The following is a 12,449-nucleotide window of genomic DNA, read 5'->3' on the forward strand; positions in this document are numbered from 1 at the left end:
TTTATGGGGCCACTGGCACCCATGGAGGGGAGGATGACAGTGACAAGAGAAGGCGGGACGCTCACTGGAAACACTTATAGCTTTGTCCTTTGCTTTCTTTTTTTTTTGGGTGTACAATGTGAAAAATGATCCTCTGACGAGTAGTTGCCATGTTTCGGATCGCGGGCACGAGAGCCGCTTTAAAGGCTGCTAGCGCTAAGTTGCTACATGACACCTGCACAAGACACTTACACAGGTAAGAAGAAAAAACAATTTTCACTGTAATTTAGTCCCTTTTCTGTTTTCATGCTTCTTTGTTTTCAGTTGCAGACATTTGACTGGTGTACAATTACGACGTACTTCCCCTAATGAGCAACTTTTTATCAAATTGTTTTCCCTGTCAAGGGCATTTTGCAACAAGTAGCGCATATAACTTTGATTCCTCGGGGGGTTATTCGACAATATATATTATATAAATATATATATATATATATATATTATTGCCTTGATGCGCCTTTAATAGAAAGCGAAGAATGCATGCATGTGTTTCACATTACTTGTGTGTGCAAACTCTTGGGGCAGGACGGTTATGTAATAGCACCCCCTGACTACAGTAGTGAACTGTGTTATGTGTTTAAACTCAACGTGGACAAACAAGTTTTCAGATTCAGAAACTTTTATGAGCAGGCGATTTAATTTGAAAAATGTACAGGCACATCACAATAAATTAGAATGGTGTCAACATTTTAATTTAGGTAGTTCAAAATGTGAAAGTCTATAGATTAAGATGCACTACACACTGATTTTTTTTAATTTTTTAATATGTATAATTTTTATGGTTATAGCTTACAGCAAATCAAAACCCACAATTCACCATCTCTATAAACTAGAATATTACCTAGCAAACCATCAAGAAACAATGACAATGATTTTTAATGTAGAAAGAAGGCATTAATTTTCCTTCTAAAAAGTATTTTCCCAAGTGTTTAATAGAGCTATATGATGTATGTGAACTGAAATAAGTGAACTTTTCTACCATATTCTAATTTATTGAGATGTACCTATATATAGAAATGTAGTAAATAATTTTTGTACATATTACTATATTGTATTTCCAAACTACTTAATTCAATTGTATTTTTTAAAATATTTGTTTTCCCCGAAAAAAACTGTATTTGATTAAACTTTTTATTTCGAACAAGGAGTAAAAAAAACAAAAAAGAAAAAAAAGAAGTGAAAAACAATATTAATTTGGTCAGTGGCTTTTTTCCACTGCTTTTCATTGTGGGACTTCCTGTGGAGGATTCCAAAGCACAATAGTGTGCTCTTACAAGCACACATTTAACCCTTATGTACTGTTACTTTTGCATGTACACACACACACACACACTTAGTTTGTTCCGGGTCACTTGGGACGAGAAAATCCTCATAATAATTGTCAATCTCAAATTATGAACTACCGATCTTTTCAAAATCTATTAATAGCCTGTCTGAAATGGGTGATTGTTCCTTAATCAATGTTTTCGCTATAGGGAAACTGTTTTTTTTTTTTTTTTTTTAATGTTCATCACAACTCATTTTTGGATAGAAACGTCTATCTAAGTAAGTCCGCATGAAGACGCAGGCGAGGGGATGAGCAGCAAACGTCAAGTGTTGCCAGTAAAAAAAAAAAAAAAAAAAAAAAAAAAAAGAGTGTTGGACCCTGGACAAATTCGTATTTGGTCTCCATGGCATGAACCCTCTGTGCTTGATTTGCAAACCAAACCCACGCCTGTTTCAAAGGAAGCTACTTGGAAAACCAGACAGGACCAGGATGCACACATTTCGTGGCGCTTGTACAAAAGAATGACATTTTAAAATATTTTCCTTTTTGTATATTTTGGCTCACTTTAGGAAATATCATCAAATTCCAGGATATAAAAATAACATTTAGTTTTTTGTTTTTATTGCTCCCAAATGTCAAATTTGCCCCGAAAAGTATGTAAGGGTTAAATGAGCATTTGGTTGCACGACGTTCCCCCTCTTTTCATTTCAAAGGTCGTCACCGTGTCATCGTTTTTGCGCACAGCGGGACGTTGAACTTCTTTGTCAACATGCATGCTTCCGAATGTGTACGTACATAAGGATAGTTATTAATAATTAGGGATGTCCCAATCCAACTTTTGCACTTACGAGCAGATACCAATATTGCAGCCTTGAGTTTTGACCGATACTCATACACAATTTACTTATTTTGTAGTATGACCGACCCATTTATTATTGACCAATGGGTTACAGAGAGTAACTGCTGTGCACGTCTTGACCTCTGATGGGCAGTGTGGTGCACGCAATGAGATACACACTTGCAGTAACAAAGAAAGTAGAAGAAAATATGCCAGAGAGTATTGTTATATTGCCTGTTTGTGTGTGTTTATAAAACGTTTGTGCACCAATATTCATTAATTTAAGAGATATGTGTCACAAGTTCGATGCTAATTTTCATTATTTCTTCAGTGTTTTCCATTCATTGTGTGTTAGCTCGGAGTTTGCGATTTTTGGAAACAAAAACGAAGAACGAAAGTGTGCGATGCATGTGAACATTCAATTGGTGTTATTCTATTGTTATCTCTGCTTAGTTTTACAGTGAACCTCAACTGGAGTGTCAATAAACAACTTTTAAGAAAGCAACATTCACTATTACTGGTTGCTACTATGTTAGCACCTTAACAACCTGTTGTTGTGATCACGTGGGCTCACATGCTATCCGGGCACTGCTGGATAGAAGTGAGATATTAGATCCAGTCTGATCCGATCCTTTTTTTTTTTTTTTTTTTTTTTTGTGCTAACATCGGACCGATTTCCGATCTCAAAGATCGGATCGGGACACCCCTGTTAATAATTGAGACTAATCAGTGTGTGGTCTTCTAGTACCTGCGATGTGGCCGTGGTGGGCGCCGGCATCGTGGGCTTGGCCACCGCCCGAGAGCTCTTCCTGCGACACCCCGCCCTCACCTTCACTCTGCTGGAGAAGGAGAAAGAGCTCTGTAAGAGAAAACGTCTGGCTTTGAATTCTTGGAAAAAGAAAATATATATATGAAATGTTGGAAGGTAATTTTTGTTCATTTTTATTTGGCGTGGTTGGGGCGGGTGGTGGGGGTTGGTTGACACAGCATCAAATTGAAATATGAATTCAATTAATTAATTAAACTGGTGTTAATTTACTAATTAGTTTGAATAACTTAGCCAAAGTTAAATTGAAAACAAATGACAAAAGTGGGCTTTAGTAAAAAAACAAAAGAAATAAATTAAAATTTAAATGGGAATAAATTAATTTTGTTGTAATTTCTTGGGAATTGTATTCTCAAATTTGAAGACAGAAATAGAATTTATAATTTCATAATTAAGTGATTTTACCAAATGTTATTCTATTGACAGAATGCCTTTTTAAAAGTCAACAAAACCCCTAATTTAAATGGCTGTAAATTAATTTAGGGCAATTTATTCAATGAATTGAAATGAAATTCTATTAACCTATTACATTTTCCATTGGTCTATCAGTTTATGTATTAATTTTCTTCATCTATTTACTTGTTCATGCCCCGAGCAGTGCTGATGATGTTTTTTTTTTTTTTTTTTTTTTCCCCCCCCCTTTTCTTTCCCTTCCCTTCTCATCCCCCTCTCTTTTCCAGCCACGCACCAGAGCGGCCACAACAGCGGCGTGATCCACAGCGGCATATACTACACGCCGGGCTCGCTCAAGGCTCGGCTGTGCGTGCGAGGAGCGGCGCTGGCCTACGAGTACTGCGACAAGAAAGGACTGCCCTACAAGAAGTGTGGAAAGGTTTTTGTGAACTCGATTAACCTTTACACCAAGTAACACCCAAAAAAAAAAGCAATCACGTCACTCTCCAAGTACCACCATCATCATGACGAACTTTAAAATACAGCGTAGTAGTGCTCATCAAAAGCAAGAGGTTTTATTCCCTAATTCCCTATTATTGCAAGTTACTGTAACATTATGCATAGTTTGAACATAATACCGCACTTCAATTAAGGAAAACAGCACTTAAATATTAATTGTATGGAAGTGTAAAAACAAAAGTTCTTAAAGATAAAATGCAACTGTATTGAGCTCAAAAGTTAAAGACAACTGAACTGTAGTCGGGCAGTGATTCTTTTGCATACCAGACTTTGAAAATCACTGCATTACGCCAACCGGGTTAGCTATTCTACTCCTTTCCCTTCGTCAACTATTTGACTGTCTGTGCATCGTGTGTGCTTGCTTGTGTTTTGTTCCAGCTCATTGTGGCAGCGGAACAGGAGGAAATCCCTCGTCTCAAAGCGTTATACGAGCGAGGGCTGAAGAACAACGTGCCAGGACTCAGCATCGTGGACGCCAAAGGAATCAGAGAGCGAGAGCCGTACTGCAGGGTAAGTTGTTAGGTTTGATTATTTGAGGGAGAGGTTTCTTTTGTCTCGAATTGATGGTTGCTTGATGGAGGCGTTTATTATTCTTGAGTTGACGATTGCTAAAGGGAAGCGTTTTCCTTAAGTTGATGATCATTTGCAGAGGAGTTTGTCTTGCGTTGATTTTTTATTTTTTTTTGTGAGGGAGGTGTTTATTTGTCTTATGATGGTGATTGCTTGAGGGAGGCATATGTCTTAAATAGATTATTTGAGGTAGGTGCTTATTTGTCTTTAGTTTAGGGTTCCTTGAGGGACGCGTCTATTTGACTTTGGAGATGTTTTCTCGAGGGAGGGCTTTATTTGTCATGAATTGATGATTGTTTAAGGAGATGTTTGTCTTACGTTCATGATTACTAGAAGGAGGGATTTATTTGTCTTTAATTCACTTGACTTCAATTGATGGTGGCCTGAGGGAGGAGTTTGTCTTGATTACGTGATTGATCCATTTAATTATTTGAGGACGTTTTTGATTTGTGTCACTTTGAGGGAGGGAAGATTATTTGTCTTAGGTTGATGGTTGCTTGATGGAGGCAATATTTGCTTAAGTGGTGTGTTTATTTTTTCTAAATTTAAGATTATTTGAAGGAAGTATTTATTTGTCTTACATTCATGGTTGCTTGAGGGAGCACTTTGTCTCAACGATTATTTGAGTGAGGCATTGTCTTAATAAATTGTCTTAAATTGATGTTTGCTTGAGAAGGGTAATATTTGCTGAAGTGAGTTATTTCTTTTTTTTAAATTCATAATTAATTGAGAGGGGCCTTTATTTGTTTATTTGTCTTGATGGTAGCTTGAGTGAGTTGTTATTTGCTTGAGGGGAGGTGTTTATTTGTCATAAGTTGACAAATGCTTGAGGAGTCGTTTATTTTTCTTCAGTTGATTGCTCGACAGAGGAGGCCTCAAGTTAAGTTACTTAGCGTGAGGATGACGTGCCTCTCTCGTTCAGGGCGTCATGGCGCTGAACTCCCCAAACACGGGCATCGTGGACTGGCGGCAGGTGGCGCTGCAGTACGGCAAAGACTTTGAGGAGGCCGGCGGCAAGGTGGTCACGCAGTACGAAGTCAGTGACATCGCCATGGTCGCAGAGAGCCCCGCAGGGGGCACTGAAGGTAAGAAGAAGTAGAAGAAGCATAGATAGTAAAGTAGCTACGACATGCTCCAACACACTAAGCTAGTGGGGGCAAATTGTCAGCGCACAAAAACTGTGGACGGCATGAAAACCAAAATAACAAAAACGTTGTTGCTGGCGTATCTGCTCTTCTATTCATACTGTATATGTGAGAAGCGTCTACACATGCCTACTGATGATGTCATGTCTTTTTCAGGACTCAAATATCCAATCGCCATCAAAGACAAGAAGGTGAGAGGCACAAGTATTCACAGCGCTTTATTCACAGCGCGCCACACACACACACACACCATTTTGTTATGTTACAGCTTTATTCCAAATTTGATCTATTTTTTCCTCAAAATTCTACACACAGCCCATAATGACTATGAAAAAAGAATGGATAAATGGCATTTGGATTAATTTCAATGGGGAAAGATGATTCGAGATACCGTACTGGGGTTTTGTGGGACAAGCGTGGTCACGAAATGAATGAAAGGCAAAATTCTGATTTCTTGTTTTTTTTTTAATATATATTTATTTTAGTAAACATGCAAAAATGTAAAAAAAACAAAAACATTCACATTGTCATTATGGGGTGTTGCCTGTAGAATGTTTTTGTTGGGGGAGGGGGATTAATTCTGAATAAGACTAACATAAAATGTGCTAAAAGTGAAGCATTGTGAATACTTTGCGGATGCACGGTTTGGGGTCCCTCAGGGCAATGAGGTGCGCTGCCGCTACGTGCTGACCTGCGGGGGGCTCTACTCGGACCGCCTGTCGCAGATCTCCGGGTGCAGCCGGGAGCCTCGCATCGTCCCTTTCCGAGGCGACTATCTGGTCCTCAAGCCGGAGAAACACTACCTGGTCAAAGGCAACATTTATCCCGTAAGCCAGGGGTGTCCAACTCATTTTTGTCTCGGGCCGCAGTGTTGTTATGATTTCCCTCAAAGGGCCGTTAGAACAGTGAAATGTTTAATCACCAAATCATATTATTACCATTACACAACAAATTGAGGGATAACTAGTTTTGAAATCAGAAGATAAGGATAATAGTTCAAGTATTGTTTAAGTTACTGTAGAAGAAGGGTTTGCTAACAGAAAATGCAATATCTCAACATTATTGTTTATTATTATGACAATTTGGAATTTGGGAACAGATTTTAGCAAAAATCACGGAAGTTGACGAGCATGATTTGCTTTCGCGGGCCACATATAATGATGTGGCGGGCCGCATCTGGCCCCCGGGCCTTGTGTTTGACTCCTATGCCGTAAGCCATTTTTTCCCCCCTTCCTTTAACGTTACATAATAACATGTTTTATGACCACATGTTTTTCATCATCGGTCAGAGTAGAATTCCAAACTTTTCCCGCCCCATGTGGGGGTAAAAAAAAAAAAAAAAAGACAAGAGTGCATACTTTCTGTATCGCCTCTTACTGGCAGGAGGAATTCTGGGAATTGTTTTATCAGTCTGTGTGTTTAGGATTTCCAAGCAGGACATCTGTAAGTCATTTAGAACGGAGAAAAGAATCAACTAAAATTGGGCTCAGCAACATTTCAGGCGGATTCAGAGGAGGCTATTTAACAGTTACACTTGGATACGAGGAAACGGTGAAAGGAATACATCACATTTGTAATTTGACGCAGTTTCTCTGACAAAGAAATACAATTTAAAAAAGGATTGATTTATATATGTATTCCATTATTTTTTAGAAAAATATAAGTCGTATAAATGAATTTGTATGCAAACAAAGCCCTCGTCTAGGCAGATTGAGAAGCTGTCAAACCAGTTTAAAGGTGTTTATTTTTGTTATTAGAAAATCCCTTTGTTTTATTGTACTTTTGAGAAATTATTTTATTTTACGAAAAAAAGCATATATTTTTTTTCATAAAACATTTTATTTCAGCTAAATGGATTCCATTGTTGGTACTGTGTGTTTCCCAGGTGCCAGACCCTCGCTTCCCCTTCCTGGGCGTCCACTTCACGCCGCGCATGGACGGCAGCATCTGGCTGGGACCCAACGCCGTGCTGGCCTTCAAGAGGGAAGGATACAAGATCTACGACGTCAACGTGAGAGACATGGCCGACGCGCTCGCCTTCAGGTCAGCCCCGTTAGAACCCCGAACATGACGTCCGCCCGCCTGTGCAATCCAATGTGATCCAGTACAAGACCTGGTGCAAAAATTCATGAAAACACCAAAACAATTATAAAAGAGAAAGCACAACTCATCTATTTTTTTTTTTAAATTAGATTAGATTCAATTATATTGTCAGGACGCGTCACAAGTACACGGCGACGAAATGCAAGATTGCATCTAACCAGAAGTGCATAAGCAGTCATTAAATAGCTTAAACGGCACAGTGTGTACAGTGTGTGCTGTAAGGCATGAGATGATGTCTAAATAAAAGGCTACACGAGTGTCTATTTCTGCAAGTATGTATACAGGGCTATGAACAGACTGGGTATGGTCATGACTAATATAGTATGACAGCTACACACTGTGCTGTGTGTACAGTTAACAATGGAATGAACAATAACACTATAATTGCACGTATTGCAGGAGAAAACAAAAGACTGATTACAGTATTGCCCAACAATTGTGGTTCATCTTTCGCAACTGCACCGCATTGTTTTTTTTTTTTTTTTCCCCTCTCTCTCTCTCAGTCACCGATGCAATCTTCAGACGGTTATCAAACTCTGGAAGAACAGTAAAGCACATAAACACGATGAGCGCACTCAACGCAGGAGCTGCTGTCGGCCACAGCTCACGCGCACGCAGTCCAATACAAACTGGCCGTTGTCACATGCCACCCCACCGGGCCCCGCCTCTTAAAGGCGCACACTAACACTTGAATATGTATTTTCCATACATTTTATGCTTGCAATTTTTGTGTGTGTGTTCAAATACGGTCACAATGTCTTTGAAAGATATGGTTTGATCACGTTACACGTGTTTAAAAAATAATAATAATAAATCATAAATCGTGCATTTTCACCTATTGCGAGTGGGTCTGCAACGTATAATACGGCTGTTGCGCTGCTCTCATGAGATTGCGAGTGTATGTTGTTATGAACGTGCCATTTAATCTGAAGATATTAGCGAGTTTCACGTGTGCTGTGCTGTGTCAGAGGGCTTCAGAAGCTGGTGTTGAGGAACATCTCTTACGGCATCGGCGAGATGTACCGAGGCATCTTCATCGGGGCGCAGGTCAAGCTCCTGCAAAAGTACATTCCCGATCTGTCTCGCGGTGACGTGCTCAGGTAAATTTAGCCTACCATATCTTATTGTTACAGACACTCCCCTACTCAGATTTGTCTGTTTGTGTGTGGAAAGAGAAATTTGAAATCGTGACAAAATGGTAAGCAAGAGTATAGAAAGCGAGAAGAGAAAGAATCGAAAACAACAGACTAGAAAGCAAGAGACAATAGCAACAGAATCGAAAGCGAGAAAGGAAAGAGACCGGAAAGCAAGAGAATAGAGAAAAAGCAAGTGGGGAGAAGAGAAAGGAAGAGAATAGCAAAGAAAGAAAAAGTGAAAAGTAACTCGACAGTGAGTGAGAATAGATTGAGACAATAGAAAGTGAGAGAGAATAGAAAGGGAATGGAAAGAGAAGACGAGACTTGCCAGCAAGAGAGAATCGAGAGAGAGGCAATCCAAATGGAATAGAAAGCAAGAGACTAGAAAGGAAGAGAAAATGGAGAGAGAAAACAAGAAAATTGAAAGAGAGAGAATAGAAAGAGGGAGAATAGAAAACAGAATAAAGACTATAAACCAAAAATAGACGAGATGAAAGGAAGAGATAGTAGGAAGAGCATAGAGACCGAATGGAAAGAGAGAGACTAGAAAGCAAGAGACTGAATACAACGAAAGAGAATAGGAGAAAGAATTGATAGGAAGAAAAAAAACGAATAGAAATGTATATTAAAAAGCGGCAAAATAACAAATGGACGTATGAACAGTAAGTAACTTGTATGCGCCGAATGATTATTATCAGCTGCCGATGTTCATCTTAATCCGTCGCGGTCACGGCATCATTGGGGTCCCGCGCAGGGGTCCGGCCGGGGTGCGAGCGCAGGCGCTGGACCGCCACGGCAACCTGGTGGACGACTTCGTGTTCGACGGCGGCGCGGGCGACCTGGGCAGCCGTGTGCTGCACGTGCGCAACGCTCCCTCGCCCGCCGCCACCTCCTCGCTCGCCATCGCAGAAATGGTCGCCGACGAGGTGGAGGGCCGCTTTGCGCTCTGATCGCGAGCGTATTAAGATCCTCGAGTTTGACACCTGTGATTCCGAGTCAACTCTGAATCGTGTTTTCGGAGCGGTCGGACCCTTTCCGATGTGTCAGCAAGTGCAATTTCCTCTTCTATGGTTATCATCATGCTTCACAGGTAGTCCTAGAAAAATATAAACACGCACAAAAAAAAAAAAAAAAAACCCAAAGAAAAAACAAAACATTTTGAAAAGAGTTAACCCTTAGGTCCGCGGGTATGCTGGAGTCGATCCCAGCTGACACCCTGGACTCCTCACCAGCCAGTCCCGGAGCGCACACAGACAAAAGAAGACTTCACATTCTCGCCTACGGACCATTTTGAGTCTTTCATGAAGCTAACGTACATTTTTGGGGATGCGGGAGTACCCGGAGAAAAGCCACTCGACGATGTCCAGTCATTTCAAAGAAAGATGCAGTCGTCACTTCTGTGTCCTTTTTAAAATGAAGTCAAGCTTGTCGACCGCACACACGCTGTGCAGAGTGGGATTTATTTGAATGAAAAGCATTATTTTTAGAGGTGAGGGTTGGATTTTCACTGCGGTTCTGTTTTGTGGAATGCTTAATCGATCTATTTTTAACGCGATTTAATGAAACTAGTTGGGATGATTTTTCGTCCTCGACGTGACGAGGACTCAGGCGGCCCTCCCTCGGAGAGAAAAATATATTTGTCGTCCATCTACAGTGACGCTTTCTGTTTTTCTTTCTCTTCTTCATCATGACTGCCAAGTGTCGCGTCACTGCAGCGTCACGTGCCACTCAGGAAGTTGCCATGTCATATTTACACACACTCAAGTCATCATGTTTTTGACTGATGACTGTTACTGTCTTTTTATACAATAAAGATGCATTTTTCAATGGGAAAGGTTGTACATCTGACTTGTTTTTTTAAATATATTTTTGTTAGTTCACTTGCACAGCTCTAAAAAGCAGTCCACGTTCCTCTTCTATTTTTTAATTATCAAGTATGGTTATATTTTGACTTTGGGAATAACATTGTTTGTCCACTAGGGGGCGCGCGAGCACTTAACAGGCTGAATGAATAGCAGCTAAATAGAGGTATAATACATTTGTACAGTTCATGGTTCAGCCCATCTATCAAAGGTAGTGATAAGTGTTATTTTTTTGTAATTGTGTCAATTTTAATGTACAGTATATCATTGGAAATGGTAATAGACATTTTTTTTTGAATTATGTTCTGCCATTTTAACATTTGTTTTTATAATATACCATGTATTTCACACTAATTTCATGATTTTCAAAGGTGGTAGATCGAAGGTATTGTTTTTAATTACATTTCATGGAGATGGAAGAACAAAAATTGCAATATAGTATTTTTTTAAATGTCATGTAATGTTGCTAAAAGTGAAAGTAGCATGGAGATACATTTGTAATTCATTTGCCATATCATTAATAAACCATGCATGACTTGTATATAAACAAATTGTGAGGGAAAAAAAAGTCAGACTTGTTTTTCATTTTGCCTCTTGATATTTTACCAATACTATATATTTTTTACTATCTTTGTTGAAAAAAAGTCTCAGGTAAGCAACGTCATTATAAGTGAAAGTTTTTTGGGTTTTTTTGCAATTGTAAAACTACGTTTTTAATATGCAACTACGTGATGCATGTGCATGACAATGATGATGATTCCGAAACTTAAGAACACATTATTGTGTTGTAAAAAGTGAGCCTTGTTTTGCCTGTTTTAATATTTTAACTATATATTTTTTTGTCTTGGCTATCTAATGTGTAGAAAGTACATTAAGGTATGTCATTTGGATGGATGGATTTCATTAATAAGTCAGGAATGACGTACTCTGAGTGTCTAATTGAAGTTTTAACAATAATATATATTATGAGCCATTTCATTAATAAGCCATGTATGACTTGCACGTAAGCAAGACATTGGTATTGTGAAAGTTAAATCTTGTTGCTATGCCTGTCTAATTGATATTTTAACAAAATAGCATATTTCTAAGTCATTATAAGTGAAGTATGTAGAATTAAATTTTCTAGCGTTGGGTGAAAACTTCCTATGTCCAGATTTGTTCAATTTTCCTTTATTGTTGCACAAATCTATACAGTACTATTGGTCACTTCCCATTTGCGTGTTTTTTTTTTTTTACAAATTATTGACCAATCTAAAGTGTTGAAAATCGCGTGCTCTCTATGAAGATGCAAAATTAAGGTTAATGACTCAACAATTTTTCAACTCATTTTTTCCTTAAAAGTTATGGATTTGGAGATGTGAGAATTTCACCCTATGCCAGCAATTTTGAGCATGCAATTTCATTAATAAGCCATGTACAACTTGTATGTAAACAACAACCTGTTATTGTGGGTGTGTAATTGTGCAAGAAAAGTTATTAAAAGTGGGTAGAAACACATTTGTAGTATGACCTTTCATTAATAAGCCATGTATGACTTGCGTGTAAATAACACATTGATAAGGTGGTGAAAAAAAGTCAGCCTTGTTTTTTTTTGCTTGTCTAATTGATATTTAAGTGAAGTCGTTAATGGTGTTTGGAAATACATTTGCATGATGTCAATTCATGAATAAGCCATGTATGACTTGCGTGTAAATAACAGATACAGGTGTCAGCTTTGTTTTTGTTGTTTTGGCCTGTCGAATAAATATGAAGGA

General features: G+C 38.8%; 1 protein-coding gene across 3 annotated transcripts; it reads left to right on the forward strand.

The window, feature by feature from the left end:
* Nucleotides 1–39: 39 nt before the first annotated feature.
* Nucleotides 40–10,667, forward strand: l2hgdh (L-2-hydroxyglutarate dehydrogenase). Of its 3 annotated transcripts, none has more exons than XM_061697138.1 (10): nucleotides 40–235; nucleotides 2,887–3,002; nucleotides 3,648–3,799; nucleotides 4,258–4,389; nucleotides 5,372–5,534; nucleotides 5,751–5,785; nucleotides 6,254–6,421; nucleotides 7,480–7,637; nucleotides 8,666–8,797; nucleotides 9,588–10,667. In XM_061697138.1, the coding sequence occupies exons 1-10, from the start codon at nucleotides 150–152 to the stop codon at nucleotides 9,781–9,783; spliced, it is 1,338 nt and encodes a 445-aa protein (XP_061553122.1). In that variant the 5' UTR covers nucleotides 40–149; the 3' UTR covers nucleotides 9,784–10,667. The 3 variants fall into 3 exon arrangements, with proteins under 3 accessions (XP_061553122.1, XP_061553123.1, XP_061553124.1); XM_061697139.1 differs by having other exon boundaries at nucleotides 9,532–9,681; XM_061697140.1 differs by lacking the exon at nucleotides 40–235 and having other exon boundaries at nucleotides 2,919–3,066.
* The last annotated feature ends 1,782 nt before the right edge of the window (nucleotides 10,668–12,449 follow it).

Source organism: Phycodurus eques, chromosome 14, assembly GCF_024500275.1.
Source record: "Phycodurus eques isolate BA_2022a chromosome 14, UOR_Pequ_1.1, whole genome shotgun sequence".
NCBI lineage: Eukaryota > Metazoa > Chordata > Actinopteri > Syngnathiformes > Syngnathidae > Phycodurus > Phycodurus eques.